Here is an 18,091-nt window from a genome sequence, read left to right as displayed (position 1 = left end):
ATTTTTTTGTTTGCGCCATGTTTACAATCCCCTGAAACATCAGATAATTTATTTAGCAGCATTCAGATAAATAAATATACACCCAACATATTATGTTCAACTTACCAAAATTTCCTCTGTTTCTGCATTCATTCTTTCGACCAACTGCTCCTTACTCCAGTTGGCAATCCATGGTTTTGGTGGTCTTTCAGCCCTCTTCTTGCCTTTGTTTTCTGAAAGATGAAAGTATATTATCATCAGGGCAAAGAGGCAGCCATCAATTGCCTTCTTCTTTTTCTCCTTGTAGTCTGTGATGCCCTTGACGATGAAGGTCAAAACATGGCCCCCCAGTTTCGCTCCGAGATGTCGTCCATCTCAAAAATTGGGGCCAGGTGCACAGGCGAGATTTTGTTTATTGTCGTTGGCAAAAGGAACGCCATCTGTATATAGAGGATGAAAATCCTCTTGAACATTAGGCGTTCCTCTTCGTTACCAACGCCGATATCCATCATCTCATCGGTAAGACTTTTGAGGGTCTTACCCTGGAATCTTCTAAAAATTATTTTGTCATCCTCAGAAAGTTTCTTATACTCGACTTTCTGAGGAAACAGTTTTCCTACAAAAAGTAAAACAACAAAGTATCAAAGTCGGTTCAAATACACCCAAGCATCAACCTTAAATACACTCAAGCATCAACTTAATATACACCTATAATTTTGAGCTAGTTACCTGTTGCATTGATGCCAAGCGCATGACCTATCTTTCTTGGGGTTATTTTGAAAGAACCATATCCTGTTTCCAATCTGTTCTCCCCAAGTTTGAAGTTGTTTGCCAGCTCCCTTAATAGTTGGTGATGCACCCTTAGTGGTGGGATGTGCATCAACCCACCGAATCCTAGATCCCTCACAATCGTCTTCTTCTCCTCAGTCATGTTTCTGAATTTATCACTTAGGAGATGTGTAGCACACTTAAGGTCTTTTGTTTGGTTTCTTGCTGTCATTTTCTCTGAAATGAAAAATACACCCAAAGACATCAGTAAGATACACCCATATATATGAGTCAGATACACCCATTGATAACAGTGAGATACACCCATAGATATGATTCAGATACATCCATATATATCAGTCAGGTATCACTCAAACATGCTTCAATATCAAGCAACATTACAAGGTCAAGCAATATACACCCCCAATCTACGGAATATACCCCCAAAAATCAGTTACCAGAAGATCTAGAACAACAAGAATAACAGGAGAACCTAGAACAACAACGTAGAAGAACAGTGTAACAAAGAAGGAAGAATAACAGTAAACCCTAGAACAACAACGTAGAAGAAAAGTAAAACCTAGTTCGTAATGTAACGCACCTTGAGTATTCTTGCTTTGTTTTCGCTGGAGATTCTTTATGGAGATTTTGATGGTGTGTTGATGGAGGTTTCGAAGGTTAGCGACGAGTTCTATATTTTGATTTTCGATTTTCGCTCAAAAATGGAAGGGTTGCTTTGTCTTCGAATTTCTTTGAGAAGTGGAAGAAGTGGAAGAGTCTGCCATTACTCGTAGGCTCGTAGCGTACGTAACCGTTTGAGTGGCGAGCGCGTGAATGTTACGCTCCATTCAATCTCTCATCATGCGCGTGAGTTGTATTTGGGCTGGGCCAACTTGTAAACTTGTAAGCTTGTATGTGTAGCAGGCCCGTTTGACTAATAAAAAACTTTTTTATATGTCAAGTGATGCCACGTGTCACTGACCTATCACATGACGTGCCACGTATTACTGACCTATCATGTGGCGTGTCACGTCATCATGCCACATGACACTTAACGTGACACGTCATCATCCAATTGACGGAAGGACTAATTTGACTAACAATTTATCTTTCAGGAACTAATTTGATTAAAAAAATCATTCAAAGACGAAAATGAAGATCGCGTAATCTTTTAGGGACGAATTTAAACGTTAATCCATATTTTATTCTTAAAATATTCTCATTCAATTTTTATTATTCCCAATCTACCCCTTCCACCATTTTCCCATCTCTAACCTTTCCTCACCTCATCCTGCACCTACTCTCTCATGTTATCTGTTGCAGGCTTGCAGCCTTCTTCTCTTCTAGCATCGTTTTTTCCGGCGAGCACAGCAACGAAGGTGGTGAGCACGACTCCTCCTTTTCTCACGGGCGACGTCGTCACCTCCCTTTTCTCCTCCTTCCTCCAACCGCGACTACCTCTCGCTCTCTCTGCTTGCGACGACGCCCTCTTCTCCTGCCATCACTCGAACAGTACACTTGCTTTCTCTCTTCGACCTTGCGAGATCAATTTTCAACAAATCTACCGTAGAAGATTCAAGCTTAGTGGAGGCATAGAAAAAAGTGAGGCTAAACGTAAAGGTCGGCGATTGACTCTTCCTCCATTGGAGCATTTTTGTTTTCGGAAATGCATAATAATATATTCAAAAGGTCTAATTATGATTTCTAACACAAGTCTAAAACTTTAGCACAAGCGTTGCTGTCAATGTTGAATATTTAGTGTTTCTATGTTAAATTTTCAAGATGAAATTAATAAAATTGGTTGTGATTTGAAATTTTGTGTTCAGTATAAATTTAAACAAAAAGCAAGCAGAGACTAATTTTGGAAAAAGGGATATCGGAATTGGATTGAGTTAGGAATTAAAATTTTATTTTAATTTTTTCCTTTTTAATTAGTAGGATTATTTAATTATTTTATTTATTTGAATCTCTATCTTTATTTTAAATTAAATAAAATATTGAGACACAACTTAATTCTATACATCTTATGCTAACTCTCAATCTCAATCTCAATCTCAATCTCAATCTCTCTAACGATGGCAGTCTAACTAGCACCCTCCAAAAGCAACCAAGATTAGCAACTTACAAATCTTAAAATTTGTGTACCTAATATTTCATGCCACTTACAACTTAATTCGGCATGACAGCTCTAAGTTTACGAGGGCAACTTGGTAAAAACTCATAAACCTCCTATTTTCCACGCTTCTTCCTCCGTTTATCCGTTACCTTCATCACTTCACTTCACCTGCATTCTATTGCACTGGTAAACCTCTCTCTCTCTCTCTCTCTCTCTCTCTCTCTCTCTCTCTCTCTCTCTCTCTCTGCATAATTGGAGTGTATAATTTCTTTCAATTTACTATAAGCTTCAAACAGTTTACACAATCGTTAATTTGTTTGGTAAGCTAATTACGTTTAGTTTTGCTAATTGCTTAGTCGTTGGACCTTGATGATGGGTCCTTCTACCGTCTCTCTTCTTATGGTGCAACACTCTTTCACATCATCATCAGGTAACAACAGCACATTTTGCCGTAATTTACAATTTTGTATCTGTCTGGATGTGAATCTAACAAGGGGCATGCCTAATTGCGCTTATGCGATTATAGGTTCATGCTGATTGAAATTCATATTTCTTATGGGTCACTTGGTGTAGAAGGGTTCTTTCTTTAGAAAAGAAAAATGTGATGCAATATTGACATAGTGGTGTTGCATAGTGCGCTCTGCTTATATAGTTGTGTTGCATAGTTCGCTCTGCTTTCTTGTTTGAACCGCTAATTTGGTTTTCCAGGTGGTTGCACTAAGAGAAAACAGAACGTGCAGCTGAGAAATCCTTTTGCTTCAGTTAGCATGGGAGAGGAGAAGCCATTTGATTTCTTACGCACTTTATTTGGTAACTACAATACCTCCTTTGGTATTATCAAAAAGAGTTAATAAATGAAGGCCTCCTTTGTTGTTCCTAGCAAATAAATCATATCCGTTTTATCGTTTGATTTTAGCAAAGTATAATTGGGCATTGTTTGCAACACTACTGGTATTTCATGTCCTAATTTTATGTGTAAGTGCAACTGTAAGTTTGCACAAAATGGATACGTCAACTTTATTTATTGTCCACCATTTATACGTGGTGGCTTGAACTCTGAGAAGTTAAACTTCCAATAGTTAAGTTTTATTCACATATCTGGGTGATTTAGATAGAAAAATTTAATTTAGCACCATAAATGCCACATATTATAGAAAGAGTGTGAAACATAGACAACTGGGGAACAAAAATGATTTTATTGCATTGATAAACACTGCCGCTTCTTCTTGTTCGTACGAGTGAGGGAGCATTATTAACTTGTTAAGGGAGTGCCAAAACTTCACAATTGTTGATTACCATTAGACCGACTTTACATAGAAGGTTGATATGATATCCCCTGATCTATATATATGACGTGAAGGACTGGAGTAAGGAGTAGTGTTTTATCTTTTAAGTTGGCAGGCAATGTATGATCCAGGTGAGTTTATTAAAATTGAATCTATTTGATGAGCCTAATATATTTTGCAGAGGGCGTTATAGCAGGAGGTACAGCCGGAGTCGTAGTTGAAACAGCTTTATACCCAATTGACACTATAAAAACACGTTTGCAGGTAGGTTTCCATGGTGAAACAATTTACAACAAAGATCGTGGCTTGTGTGTTGATTTTTACAATGTGCAATACTGATCCAACCATAAAATATCCCTATAGTACCAGCTACGCTAGATTCTTCTGTAAAGCATTGCAATTATTTATCTATTTATTAAAGATAGAAAAAAAGAAAAAGGCAACGCTGTAATAAGTTTTTCCTAGGATGCAATTGATCTAGTCGCAATGATCGATATCCAATCATCTATTCTTAATATGTGTGACCTATGTATGCTCCTGATGCCATTTTTATGTTTCTTTTTATAATGTGATCCTTTAAGTTAGTGACCACAGAAATATATTGCCAACAAATAATGATTCTTTTTTTAATAGCAAACAGAATATTCCCATTTGACATTACCATACTGATGATGCTCTCCTCCAATCCAGGCCGCTCGGGGAGGAGAAAAACTAATACTGAAGGGACTTTATTCTGGATTGGCAGGGAACCTTGCTGGTGTCTTACCGTGAGAACCTCATGGATAGCATGATGTTTCAAACATTATAGGTTTTCTATGTTGACTAGACAATCTTAGAATTCTAATCATCTTTGAAAACACTTGGATAGTCATTGGGTGCTTATGTTCATTTCCATTGATGATGATTCAACCAATTAGTGCTTAGTGGCCTAGCTTAATACACTGGCATTTTTCATGAAGGTGCTTTCTATATAAGCTACAAAAACAAGGGAAGTTTGTAAATTCTAAATTCTAACTGCAGAAGCTCATTTTCAGTTATGTCTTTCTCTACAATTCTTTTTATGACTCAGTTGCATATAAGAGTCCTTTTAGTAGAGACATGGATTCAAATAAGCATTGCCAGTAAACTGTGATATCATTCAATTTTTCACTTAGCTTTCAAGATTTTTTGTTGTCTACTTATCAAGGTATGAATTCATAAATTTTTTCTTTAACACCTTGGTGTTGCTTTTAAATGTTTTAGGGCATCAGCTTTATTTGTTGGAGTTTATGAGCCTATGAAGCAGAAACTGTTGAGGATGTTTCCTGAAAACCTGAGTGCTTTTGCTCATCTGGTAAGATATTACCTACATAAACCTTGATCTGAAAATATAGGCATATGAAGATTTACGTTGTTTAAACACGTTACCAATTTTTTAAGTATCATGCTCAAAATGTTTCAATAAATATGTTAAGCTAGCTTTAAAACAAGCCAAGTACCAAGTACATTAACTTCAAGTTTGAAATTTGGCCAGTTGTGATTGACTTATGTACAACAGTTGATGCTATGGTATCATTTTTTTGTTGTGGGGACATACTTTTCTTGATGTAAAGTCCTTGGATAGGGGGTAAAAAATCTTTCAAGATACTCGTAAATTTCATTAGACTGCAGGTTCCATTAGGGGCAATATTGCTGGAACATGCATTTCTTGATGATAAGTTCTTTGTGATATGTTTCTTTTGTCGAGGTAAAACAAAACTCTCACAGGGCTTTTAAATTTTATTAGACTGCAGGTGCCATAGGGGGCATTGCTGCTTCACTGATTCGCGTTCCAACAGAGGTAAATTAGTTCTAATTTGTAAGAATGATATTTCATGGTTGAAAACTGTTTTGCTGGACAACTTGTAAGACTTTTTATCTGAACGATTTCATCTTCTTTAATGCTTCTCAGGTTGTTAAGCAACGAATGCAAACTGGACAGTTTACTTCAGCTGCTGGTGCTGTCCGCTTCATTGCTGCTAAGGAAGGTTTTAAAGGACTTTATGCTGTATGAAACTCCTCACTATGTCTTCCTTTTGAGAAACATTTGACAATCCTATTTTCCATGTGTGATTGTATGCTAAAATCTTTCTTTGACATTGATCTTTGAAACCCAGGGGTATGGATCTTTTTTATTGCGGGATTTGCCCTTTGATGCTATTCAGTTTTGCATCTATGAGCAGATTAGGATGGGTTATATGGCTGCGGTAAATTTCTCAAGCTCTATAGTTATATGTTTTGTTGCACTGTATTTCTTGATGGAGGATGTGACTGCCACTCCATTTTTAGGCCCGAAGAAATTTGAATGATCCAGAAAATGCAATTATTGGTGCATTTGCAGGTAATTAAATATTTATATGACATCAGAAGACTACTCCTATATATATATATATACACACACACACGTGTACACATACTAAGTTGTAGGCTTGTAGCACAACATAGATCCCCACTCTCTTAATTAACCTCTTAAGGTGTGTGATTGCTGCTAGCACAGTAGCACTTAAAGCATTATGCCAGTGTTAAAATGTGATTAACAATCTTGTTTTTCTAGGTGCACTAACTGGAGCTATAACAACTCCCCTTGATGTCATCAAGACAAGATTAATGGTTCAGGTTAAATAATCCTATTTCCTACTACTTTTCTTTTGCTGTATTCTTCCTTTTCAATCTCGTTTTCACATGAGACTCGTATAACGCCATATGCAGAAGATTCCATGTTATGTACTGTAATCCGCATGCAAATCAGTAAGAATATCCAGTTTCAATTATCAATCCATTAACAAAGTTCTCATTTTCCTCCTAAAGGGATCTACAAACCAATATAATGGAATCGTAGATTGTGTTCAAACAATTATCAAGGAAGAAGGACCTAGTGCACTTTTGAAGGTATGGATTTTTGCTTTCTTGGACACACCAGCTTGAGTGGTAACTTTTAGCATGGTCCAAATTCTCACCAAATTATGAACTGTACCTTAACTGCTCAGAGCAGGTTCAGAAAGCTATTGCCATATTGCAATGGAAAAATCTTCAATTTTCAATGCTTTGTAATGTGCTTTCAAGTTGTTTTTTTTTCTTATTAATTTTAACCTGATTCACTACAGGGTGTTGGGCCTCGAGTACTGTGGATAGGGATCGGTGGTTCGATATTCTTTGGTGTTCTTGAGGGTACAAAACGTTTTCTGGCTGAGAGGCGTCCTACACCTTCAGAGTCTCAGCCAGAAAAGGTTGAATAAGAGATTGTCGCAGCTCCACTTTTCTCGGTGCCATTTTTCATGTGTAATTTGATATAATTTTTGTTATATTCCCTCTCAATTTTAAGCCATAGGAATAAGATTACAGTTTCGTTTGGATAGTTAGTGTAAGGCCTCCACTGAAAGAAACTTATAACAAAGTCTTGTGTAACAAGTAACTTGTTTACGGGAGTATCAAAATTAAGAAAACTAGCCAACGAGGTACAATACTGCAGTATGATATCGTTCAAAAAAGATTTGGGTGTTTTTCAATCTTAAGCAGGAGGAAGGAGTAAACTACACAATTTAACTGAAAAGTGAAAAATATCCTGTGGGAAGGTGAGGCTCTGGTGTGTGACCAACAAAGCGTACCCTAAAATTCACCAACTTCGTTGTTCTTGGGAACGTGATCGCATCTCTCTCATTCTCAGGCGTGTTTTCTCAGAACTAGAAACAACTTCGCATCGCTGTAACTACAAGCTATGGGGGTGACCGCCATTTCCCAAAACGAAATCTTGTCCAATCCTTTAACTTGCTTCCACTCACACTTGCCTCCCTTTGTCACCTTTCCGGCTTTCCCATCATTCAGAGAATACAAAAGCCCACCCAGCAAATACTGCATCATTACCAGCCCCAATTCATTCTCATCTTTTTCCTATACCCCAGTTCTTGGATCATACTCAAACCAGCCACTAGTACCAACCAAACCGTAAACCTTAGTCACGTGCCATCAATGCTAGTCACCGAAGAGGTAGATGTCTCTGGAAGGAATGGGTAGACAATGATTTGGAAGGAATAGGGCTTTGGGGCAGGGAAAGGAGGGAGATGATGGTTTCAAAACTTGGGAGAACGTTAAGGTGGCAACACGGTGTGGGTCGCCATTTGTTTGGTGCTAGTTGCTACCCTGCTGGATGCCGGTCGCAATTGTCACTGTTTACAAATAAAGGCGTTGACATAAATGATATTAAGTACTTTAGTTAAGGAGTTTAACTGATATTAAGTTGTCCCTGTTTAATTTTGATACACCGACTATGTAAAGTGTTTTATAGTCATATAATCAATTCTTGGATACAGGATAAAGAATTCGATAGTCACATAACGTTTGGACCATTAAATGGTCCCACAACAAAATATATTTTTTAAATTTTTTAATAACTATTAAATACTTCTTATCTAATTTTAGTTACAAATTAATCCTTTATATATTATTTAATTATAAAATCTATTTTTTATTTTATAAATTATTATTTTATCATTCATTTATCATGTTCATTAATAATAAAAAACAAAAACAATAACGAATTAGATCTTCCATTAATTGTAATAATCTTTTTGGCTATCCTAATCTTATAAAATTTTATCTTTGATTTGTTACATCTGTATAAGGTTGAAATCATGTTTTTTAGAAAATCAGTCGATTGGATTCATAAATTAAATTTTGCAAGACATGTGGGCTTTTTTTATTCAATCGATTGAAGTTTGCAAGACATGTGGGCTTTTTCTTATTCAATCGATTATTTGTGTTACCCAATCGATTGAAGTTTTCAAACAATATGAGGTCTCACAATTCAATCGATTGGTTGTGTTACCCAATCGATTGACTTACGCTATTAGAATGATATATCAAAATTTAATCGATTAGTATGATAATATAATCAATTGAAGTTTTTACATGATTAGTGGTATTTTCGAATTCAATCGATTGATCTGATAATACAATCGATTGAAATATGTCGTGAATAAGGTTTTTTCTGCATTCAATCGATCCCTCCTTTTTTTTTATAAATATAACAACTCCATTTCTGCATAACCTCTCTTCTCTCTAAATCTAGAAAACTTCTCTCTTCATCTTCCCCAATCTCATCAACATCCACTCCAAACTACATATTATTAATCCTCGTTCAAATTCCTACAAAATCCACCGAACCAATATCCGCCATAAATCATTTCAATCATATTCCAAAAATTATTAAGATAGATTAATAATATGTATGTAGTCGGATTAACAACTAGTCTGGCCATGGTTCAGTGGATTTTGTAGGGATTTGAACGAGGATTAATAATACGTATGTAATTTGGAGTGGGTGTTGATGAGATTGAAAAAGATGAAGAGAGAAGTTTTCTGGATTTAAAGAGAGAAGAGAGGTTATGTAGAGATGGAATTATTATATTTAAAAAAACAAGGGATATCAATCGATTGAATGCAGAAAAAACCTTATTCACGACACATTTCAATCGATTGTATTACCATATCATTGAATTCGAAAATACCATTAATCACGTAAAAATTTCAATCGATTATATTATCATACCAATCGATTAAATTTTGATATATCATTCTAATAGCGTAAGTCAATCGATTGGGTAACACAACCAATCGATTGAATTGTGAGACCTCATATTGCTTTGAAGACTTCAATCGATTGGGTAACACGAACAATCAATTGAATAAGAAAAAGCCCACATGTCTTGCAAAATTCAATCGATTGCGTGTCAATTCCAATCGATTGAATTATGAGAAACCTTAAATTCAATCGATTGTTTTGTGAATCCAATCGATTGATTTTCTAAGAAACATGATTTCACAACCCTATACAGATGTAACGGATCAAAGATAAAATTTTAATCAATTAGGATCGTCAAAAAAATTATTACGATTAATAAAAGATCTAATTCGTTATTGTTTTTGTTTTTTATTATTAATGAACATGATAAATGAATCATAAAATAATGTTTCGGTCCGGTCCAATGGGCACAACGCCCCGACCCGGGCGGTCGGCCTAGCAAGGCCGTCGGACCCGAACCGGGAAACCGACCCGGCCACCTACTCCCCAACAGCCAGCCATATGACAACTGGGGCAAGGAAGCTTCCTGGAAGGTGGATCTGTCCTTGTGGTACCCACCCTACTGACAGGGTATATATGGGGAGGGTCCTACCCCTCCCCCACGGTACGTCATAACCCCTTTTACTTTATTGCCATCTGTACGGTCTTTGACTTGGCGTCGGAGTCCTTTTTGCAGGTGGCTCCCCCTTCTCCAACACAACTGCTCGTGAGGTCGCGAGGTCTAGCATTCCACTCTCCTATACCACAGTCCGGGAGATACATCCGTTCACCATCAATGTAGACCAGGCTCCCCCTCGCTCACCCTCTTCGTCCATCCGACCCATTTGGTACCCGAGTCTCCGAACATTTGGCACCGTCTGTGGGGACCTGGCGTAAATGGATTTCCTATTAGGTCCTATGGAAGGAGATGATGGAGGCGAGCCACACAGGGAGGAAGTGGTTCCCCGAGCCAGTGGGGTAGCCTCTTTGGCTTCCTCTCGTGAGCGCACAAGATCCCCCCTTGGCGAGGAGAGCCTCCCTCCCGCTTTCGAGAAAGGCGTCCCTTCGGAAGGACAGGGAGCGACTACCCTCGAATAATGCAGGAGCTGTGCCACAGGGTGCAGAACCTGGAACGGGAGCTAGCGAGCAGAGAGCACTACCAGCCTGCCCCGAGACAACATCGTTCCCCATCCCCTCAAGGGAGGAGGGATACCAGAGGGAGAAGCCCCCGAAGAGACTGCTCTAGAGGCACACCGACCTACTGGTCCGATCCAGAAAGCCAAGGGGAAAGTAGAGAGGTGCCAAGGAGATGGCAAGACCCTATAATCTACACCCGGCCTCTGGCGAGACACACTGAGAAGGAAAACCGAGAGAATAGCAGAGAGAGACCAAGGAGAACGCCACGACGCCCTGTGATCATGGGGGCAACCCCGTTCCACCACTCTATTCTTGAGGTCCGGCTTCCGAAGCATTTCGATAAGCCAACGAACATGTGATATGACGGCACCCAAGATACCCAAGAACATCTAACGGCCTTTGAGGCCAGGATGAATCTGAAAGGTGTGGGTGATGAAGTGAGGTGTCGAGCCTTCCCCGTGAGCTTAGCAGGGCCGGCAATCCACTGGTTCAACACTCTCCTCCAAAGCTCCGTGACAACTTTTGTGGACATAACCCACGCATTCCTAGCTCAGTTTACCACGCGTATTGCTAAAGCTAAGCACCCGATCAACTTGCTAGGGGTGACGCAGAGAAGCGGGGAACTAATCAGGAAGTACCTGGATAGGTTCAATGATGAATGCTTGGAGATTGACGACCTAACCGACTTGGTGGCCAGTTTATGCTTGACGAACGGGTTGCTGAACGAGAATTTCAGGAAGCACCTTACCACCAAGCCCGTGTGGACGATGCAAGAAATCCAAAATGTGGCTAGGGAGTATAGCAATGACGAAGAGGTTAGCCAAGTCGTGGCAGCCAACAAGCGGCAGCCCGCCTATAACCCTGCTCGTCATCCCGGTAACGGGAAAAGGTCTAAGGAACACTCAAAGGATGGAGGGCCAGCTAAAGCCTTCAAGCCGTTCTCCCGAGTAGGGAAGTTTACTAACTACACTCCTCTGACAGCCCCGATCATCGAGATGTACCAGCAAATAGCCGACAAAGGCATCCTGTCGAATCCCCGACAATTTAAGGACAGAACTAGAGGGAACAAAAACCTTTACTGCGATTACCACAAGGACTTCGGCCACAAGACCCAAGATTGTTTCGATTTGAAGGATGCTCTGGAGCAGGTGATTTGGGAAGGTAAGCTGGCAGAGTTCTCTCACCTTATAAGAGAACCCATGAGGCGGGATCGTGACCGATCTGGCGACGACTGGAGCCGCGCCATGAGACCAAGGCAAGAGCACGAGGAGGACAATGAGCGCGGCCTCACCATTTTGAACGTCGTAGTCGGGAGAGACATCGCTCCCAGGTCGAAGTCGGCATGCAGGAAAGATGCCAAAGTCTTGGTTGTGTCATCGTCTAGTCCCGCGCCTTCCTTCAGGAGAGTCTCGTCAATGTCATTCGGACCAGAGGACCAATGGTTCGACGACTTGCCGGAGAACCCTCCTATGGTGATCACAGCAAGGGTGAGAACTGATCTGGTCAGGCGAATCCTCGTAGACACCAGAGCCGATTCGAACATCGTTTGATGCTCTGGGCCTTCGAGACACCGACCTAAGAACCCACCAACACGGTGTGGTCGGCTTAGGTGATAACTTTATCAAGCCTGATGGAATAGTCTCCCTACCAGTTTCCATAGGAGGAGGTCGAGGGAAGAGGTCGGTAATGGCGGAGTTCGTTGTTCTAAGGGACTCCACGGCCTACAACCTCATCTTGGGAAGGAAAACCATCAATGAGTTCGGAGCAGTGATTTGTACCAAACTACTGATGATGAAGTTTGTTGCTGATGATGGGTCGATTGGATCCATCAGGGGAGATTTGGAAACGGCGGTCACATGCGACAACGCCAGTCTCTCCCTAAGAAAGAAGTTCAAAGAGGCATCTGGGGTCTTCCTAGCTGATCTAGACGCTAGGGTCGACGACAAGCCCAGGCCAGAACCTGAAGGAGACCTCGAGAAGTTCAGGGTCAGCGACTCGGAAGAAAAGTTCACCTTCGTGAACAGAAACCTCCCTCATGACTTGAAAGAACCACTGGTGGAAATGATTTGAGCAAACGGCGATCTGTTTGCCTGGACACCAGCCGACATGGCAGGAATTGACCCCCAATTCATGTCATACCATCTGGCCGTGAAGGCAGAAACTAAACCGGTGGCACAGAGAAGGAGGAAAATGTCCCAAGAAAGGGTTGACGAGGTGGCCAGACAAACCGCCAGCTTGGTAGAAGCAGGGTTCATCCGAGAACTGGACTACTCGACCTGGCTGTCGAACGTAGTTCTAGTCAAGAAAGCCAATGAAAAGTGGAGGATGTGCGTGGACTATTCTGATCTCAACAAGGCATGCCCCAAGGATTCTTTCTCCCTCCCTAATATTGATGCTCTTGTAGACGCGGCTGCGGGGTATCGGTTTCTGAGTTTCATGGACGCATACTCTGGCTACAACCAGATTCCGATGCACCGGCCAGACGAGGAGAAAATGGCGTTCATAACGCCAAGGGGTACATACTGCTATAAGGTGATGCCTTTCGGACTGAAAAACGCAGGAGCTACATATCAAAGGTTGATGGACAAGGTATTTAGCAGTCTTATCGGCAAGACGGTGGAAGTGTACATAGACGACATCTTGGTGAAGACCACTCAGGCCGAAGACCTCATCAGTGATCTGAAGACCGTGTTCGCATCTTTTCGGCGGCACAACATGAGGCTTAACCCTCTCAAGTGCGCCTTCGCCATGGAAGCCGGGAAGTTCTTGGGCTTCATGATAACCCAAAGAGGAGTGGAAGCCAACCCAGAGAAATGTAAAGCAATCCTGCAAATGAATAGCCCGGGTTGCGTCAAGGACGTACAAAATTTAGCCGGAAGGCTTACTGCCCTGTCACATTTTCTCGGTGCATCGGCAGCAAAGGCACTCCCATTCTTCAACCTGAGAATGGACCCCAGCATGTGAGGAGGCTTTTCACCATTTCAAGAGAATAATGCCGGCACCTCCTGTTTTCGGGAAACCCAAGGACTCTGAAGCACTATATCTGTACCTAGCCGTAACCGATGAGGCCTTGGCGGCCGTCTTGATACGAGAAGAAGGGAGGACCCAACAGCCAGTGTATTTTATTAGCAAAACACTTCAGGGTGCGGAGCTAAGATATAGTAAGTTGGAGAAGTTGGCGTATGTGCTGCTAACCTCATCCAGAAGGTTACGACAGTACTTCCATAGTCATCGTATCGTCGTTAGGACGGACCAATCAATACGTCAAGTCTTGCAAAAACCCGACCTGGCGGGGCGGATGATGACCTGGGCAATTGAGCTATCCCAGTACGACTTGCAGTACGAGCCGAGACATGCGATCAAGGCCCAAGCCATGGCCGACTTCCTCATGGAGGTCACGGGAGATCCTCACGAAGCCCCATGAACACGGTGGAAGCTCCACGTTGACGGAGCCTCTAACCAAACGTCTGGAGGAGGAGGGATAATTCTCGAGAGCCCGTCGGGATGGTGTACGAACAATCTATCAAGTTTGAGTTTCCGGTCTCCAATAACCAGGTGGAATACGAGGCCCTTGTCGGCGGCCTGCTATTGTCAAAGGAAGTGGGGGTGACAAGGGTGGAAGTAAACAGTGACTCTCAGGTCGTCACCTCCCAGATCAACGAGATGTATCAGGCCAAGGACCCCTGCTGAAAAAATACCTGAAAAAGGTTTAAAACTTGAGTAAGGACTTCGAAGCAGTCGTGGTGCAGCATGTCCCAAGGAAAAGGAACACGGGCGCCGACCTCCTATCTAAATTGGCAAGCACAAAGCCGGGAACGGGAAACTGTTTCTTAATTCAAGGCTTGGTAAAAGAACCAACAGTCGCCCTGTGCGCGACTCGTGTAGACGTCGATCCTTCGTGGATCGATCCCATCACCGAATTCCTGGAAAGTGGAAAACTCCCTGGCGACCATAGGAAATCAAAGGAATTGAGAAGGGAAGCAACCAAATACACAATAGTGCAAGGCCAATTGTTTAAGAGAGGGTTGAGTCAACCCCTATTGAAGTGCTTACGATCCGACCAGACGGACTACGTCCTCAGGGAGGTCCACGAGGGTTGTTGCGGCCATCACATAGGAGGGAAGGCTCTGGCTCGAAAGCTCGTCAGATCCGGTTATTAATTGCCCACGATGATGGCTGACGCCCAGGAATTCATCAAGAGATGCAAGAAGTTCCAAGAAAACGCAAATTTTCACAAGGCGCCAGCATCCGAACTCAGCGTGCTAACGGCTTCCCGGCCTTTCAGCCAATGGGAGATCGACCTCCTGAGTCCCTTCCCAGTTGGCCCTGGACAGGTCAAATACCTAATTGTGGCTATTGATTATTACACAAGTGGATTGAAGCAGAACCATTGGCCAGCATCTCATAAGCTAACTACCGAAAATTCGTAAGGAGACAAATAATTTCCAGGTTTGGAATCCCAGAGTCCGTGATATCAGACAACGGGACACAGTTTGTGGACAAGAAATTCAAGGAGTTCCTTGCCGGTTTGGGAGTAAAACAAAGGTTCTCGTCGGTAGAACACCCCCAGACCAACGACCAAGCCGAAGCTGCAAATAAAGTCATCCTCCAAGGTTTGAAAAAGCGACTCGACCAAAGGAAGGGAGCGTGGGCAGACAAACTGGCATCGGCCCTATGGTCGTATAGAACAACGCCTCAATCCTCTACCGGGGAAACACCTTTCCGACTTACCTACGGGGTCGAGGCAGTAATCCCCGTGGAGATCGGAGAGCCGAGCCCATGGCTACTCCTGGGTGGAGTAGAAGAGGCTGTGGAAAAAGACCTGGTCGATGAAACCAGGAAAATGGCACACTTGTCGAAAACGGCGCTGAAGCAAAGAGTGGCACTTCGCTACAACGCCAAGGTACTAAGAAGGAGATTTGAGCCAGACGACCTGGTGTTACGACGTAACGACGTAGGGCTCCCCACCCCGTGGAAAGGGAAGTTGGCGGCTAACTGGGAAAGGCCGTACAGAGTGAAAGAAGTGCTCGGCGACGGAGCATACAAGTTAGAACGTCTAGATGGGAAGGAGGTACTCCGAACGTGGAACGCGGAAAATTTAACAAGGTTCTACCCATAGAGACCAGAGCGACCACTAGTCCTGCCGATTCAGTAATATCTCGCCCTGAAATTATTGCCATTTTACTTTATGTAAAGATATTGCCAGTAAATCATTGCAAGTTGTTAATTTTTGCTATCTGCTTAACAAATTCCTCCTTCTTCACTACTCTCTCTTTACTTTACTTACTTGCCAACACACTGGTCTACTACGTTCGCGGCCTTACGGGATTGATCACCCCGTGAGGGCCATTCAACCACGGGTAATTACTCCCAATTATTATCGACAAAGCAAACGGTAAGCAATTAGCTAAATTACCAAACCAAGGTGGTAAATAAGTCATTAATTACCAACAAAACGATAAGCAAACACGTTAAAGTAAGCGAGTTGTTAATTACCAATAAACGGTAAGGAAAGGATTCATTAGCTACTGACAAAATGGTCAACAAGTTCATTAGAAACTACACAAGTTCATTAAACTTACTACAAAGTTCAAAAGTCTACGCAAACTATTATAAGTCAAAACAAGATAGCATAAAGGAATATCATTTCTTCGAGATGTTGACGATCTGACTGTCCCGGATAGTCTTGAAGGCTCCAATGGCAGAAGTGTCGAAGTCGGCAGAAAGCAATTTGACATGGGCTTTAATCGCCTCCTCGGTCCCATTAATCACCTCCCTAGCCTTCTTCACTGTATCCTTGTTTTTCTTCTCCAGGCCGGCGACCTTTCCTTTCAGTCCAGCTACCTCATCCCTGGCACTCTTAATCGACTTAGCTGCCTCCTCAAGCTTGGCCTCCAAGGTAGTAATCTTGGTCTGGGCTGCAGAGGTCTCGCCACGAGCAGAGTTGAGCTCGGACTCCAACTTCATTTCTCGTTTGGTAAGACGGGCAACTGCTTCATCGGAGGTCTTTAGCTTCCCTTCTGAGTCAGCAAGCTTCTGCTTTAAGATCCCAACCTCTGACTTCAACTGCTCAACCTCTCGAAGGGACTGACGATACCTTCCGTCCAAAGCTCCGGCCTGAGTCAAGATAGGTTCTGCCCTCCTAGCAATAATGGCGGCCCTTAGCATGCATCGGTAGATCCACCTGGCCTGAGCGCCCAGGTTCCCGTCATGGAAAAACTCCTCAGTGCCGGGCATGAGCTACGAATCAATGAAACCCCCAATGTCAAAGTTCTTCTCCATAACAGTAAGGGATCCCTCAGGACTGGGGACGGCTTCCGCTTACGAGGGTTGTCGACTACCACGACATTTGGACCCTCGTTAGCCGGCTCCACCTCAGGAGGCACCACTGCACTGCTACTTTGACTAGTTGTAACAATTGCCCCGGCAGATTTCGGTGGTGGGGAGGCTGATTCTGCTTCAGCAGTAGGGGAGGACGGTTGCTCGGCAGATGGAGTGGCAGAACTATCCTCACTATGACTAGGGAGGAACTGGGACATCAAATCTTCCAGTCCAGTATGTCCGGCAGCCATGTCCACTGCAATACACAACAACCCGTTAGCTCAATAATATATATATATATATATATATATATATATATATATATATATATATGTAAAAAAAAAAGAAAAAAGGGGAGAAGAAGAGTAGAGAAGCGGCAGCACGACAACAAACCCAGACGACCACTCACCTATATATCCTCTGCCCATCTCCCAATCACCCATTAGAAGGTGAGGGTTAATATTGTTCTTGTTAAAAATGGTCAGCAACACGTCAGCAATGTTCTTGTCCCGCCAAGTCAGACCCTTATAGGTTATTTTTGTAAAAGCATTGGATCCGGCCCCGAAGCTCCAGTAGGTCGGGATCTGCCGCTCACCCTCCAAGGTTAACCAAAAAAGATGCACTCCCTCGGCAGGTCGGACTTTGAAGAACTTATCTTTAAAGCCATGAAACGAATCCTCGAAAGTGCCGAAGATTCGTCTCCCTTGAGCAGTCCGGAAAGACATGAATCCCTTCTTGTGCCTACCCTCCTTGAAGGGTTCGTCAAAGCAAACAACCACAAGAACACCTCAACGGAGGCCGGCAACTCGAGGTACTCGCAAACCATTTCGAAGCACCGAATAGTAGCCCAACTATTCGGATACAGCTGCGATGGAGTCACGTCGCATCGGTTTAAAAGGGCCATTTGAA

General features: G+C 42.4%; 3 protein-coding genes across 3 annotated transcripts in view; 1 reads left to right on the top strand and 2 right to left on the bottom strand.

Annotated features, from left to right (window-relative positions):
* The window catches only part of LOC107631143 (RNA cytidine acetyltransferase 1), a 568,507-nt gene that overhangs the window by 41,863 nt on the left and 508,553 nt on the right, over positions 1-18,091 (bottom strand). The gene's annotated exons all lie outside the window — the stretch shown is intronic.
* Positions 2,230-7,638, top strand: SAMC1 (S-adenosylmethionine carrier 1). The gene is made up of 14 exons (XM_088508049.1): positions 2,230-2,367; positions 2,934-3,049; positions 3,220-3,293; positions 3,572-3,673; positions 4,331-4,413; positions 4,840-4,916; positions 5,392-5,482; positions 5,915-5,968; positions 6,080-6,175; positions 6,285-6,374; positions 6,457-6,508; positions 6,722-6,783; positions 6,976-7,056; positions 7,272-7,638. The coding sequence occupies exons 3-14, from the start codon at positions 3,233-3,235 to the stop codon at positions 7,401-7,403; spliced, it is 981 nt and encodes a 326-aa protein (XP_088364175.1). The 5' UTR covers positions 2,230-2,367; positions 2,934-3,049; positions 3,220-3,232; the 3' UTR covers positions 7,404-7,638.
* LOC148572409 (uncharacterized) lies at positions 16,902-17,907 on the bottom strand. The gene is made up of 2 exons (XM_088508051.1): positions 17,592-17,907; positions 16,902-17,438 (listed from the first exon to the last, which is right to left on the bottom strand). The coding sequence occupies exons 1-2, from the start codon at positions 17,905-17,907 to the stop codon at positions 17,023-17,025; spliced, it is 732 nt and encodes a 243-aa protein (XP_088364177.1). The 3' UTR covers positions 16,902-17,022.

The sequence above is a fragment of the Arachis ipaensis genome, chromosome B3, assembly GCF_059453495.1.
Source record: "Arachis ipaensis isolate K30076 ecotype BB chromosome B3, ASM5945349v1, whole genome shotgun sequence".
NCBI lineage: Eukaryota > Viridiplantae > Streptophyta > Magnoliopsida > Fabales > Fabaceae > Arachis > Arachis ipaensis.
This window is presented reverse-complemented; position numbering and strand designations above follow the sequence as displayed.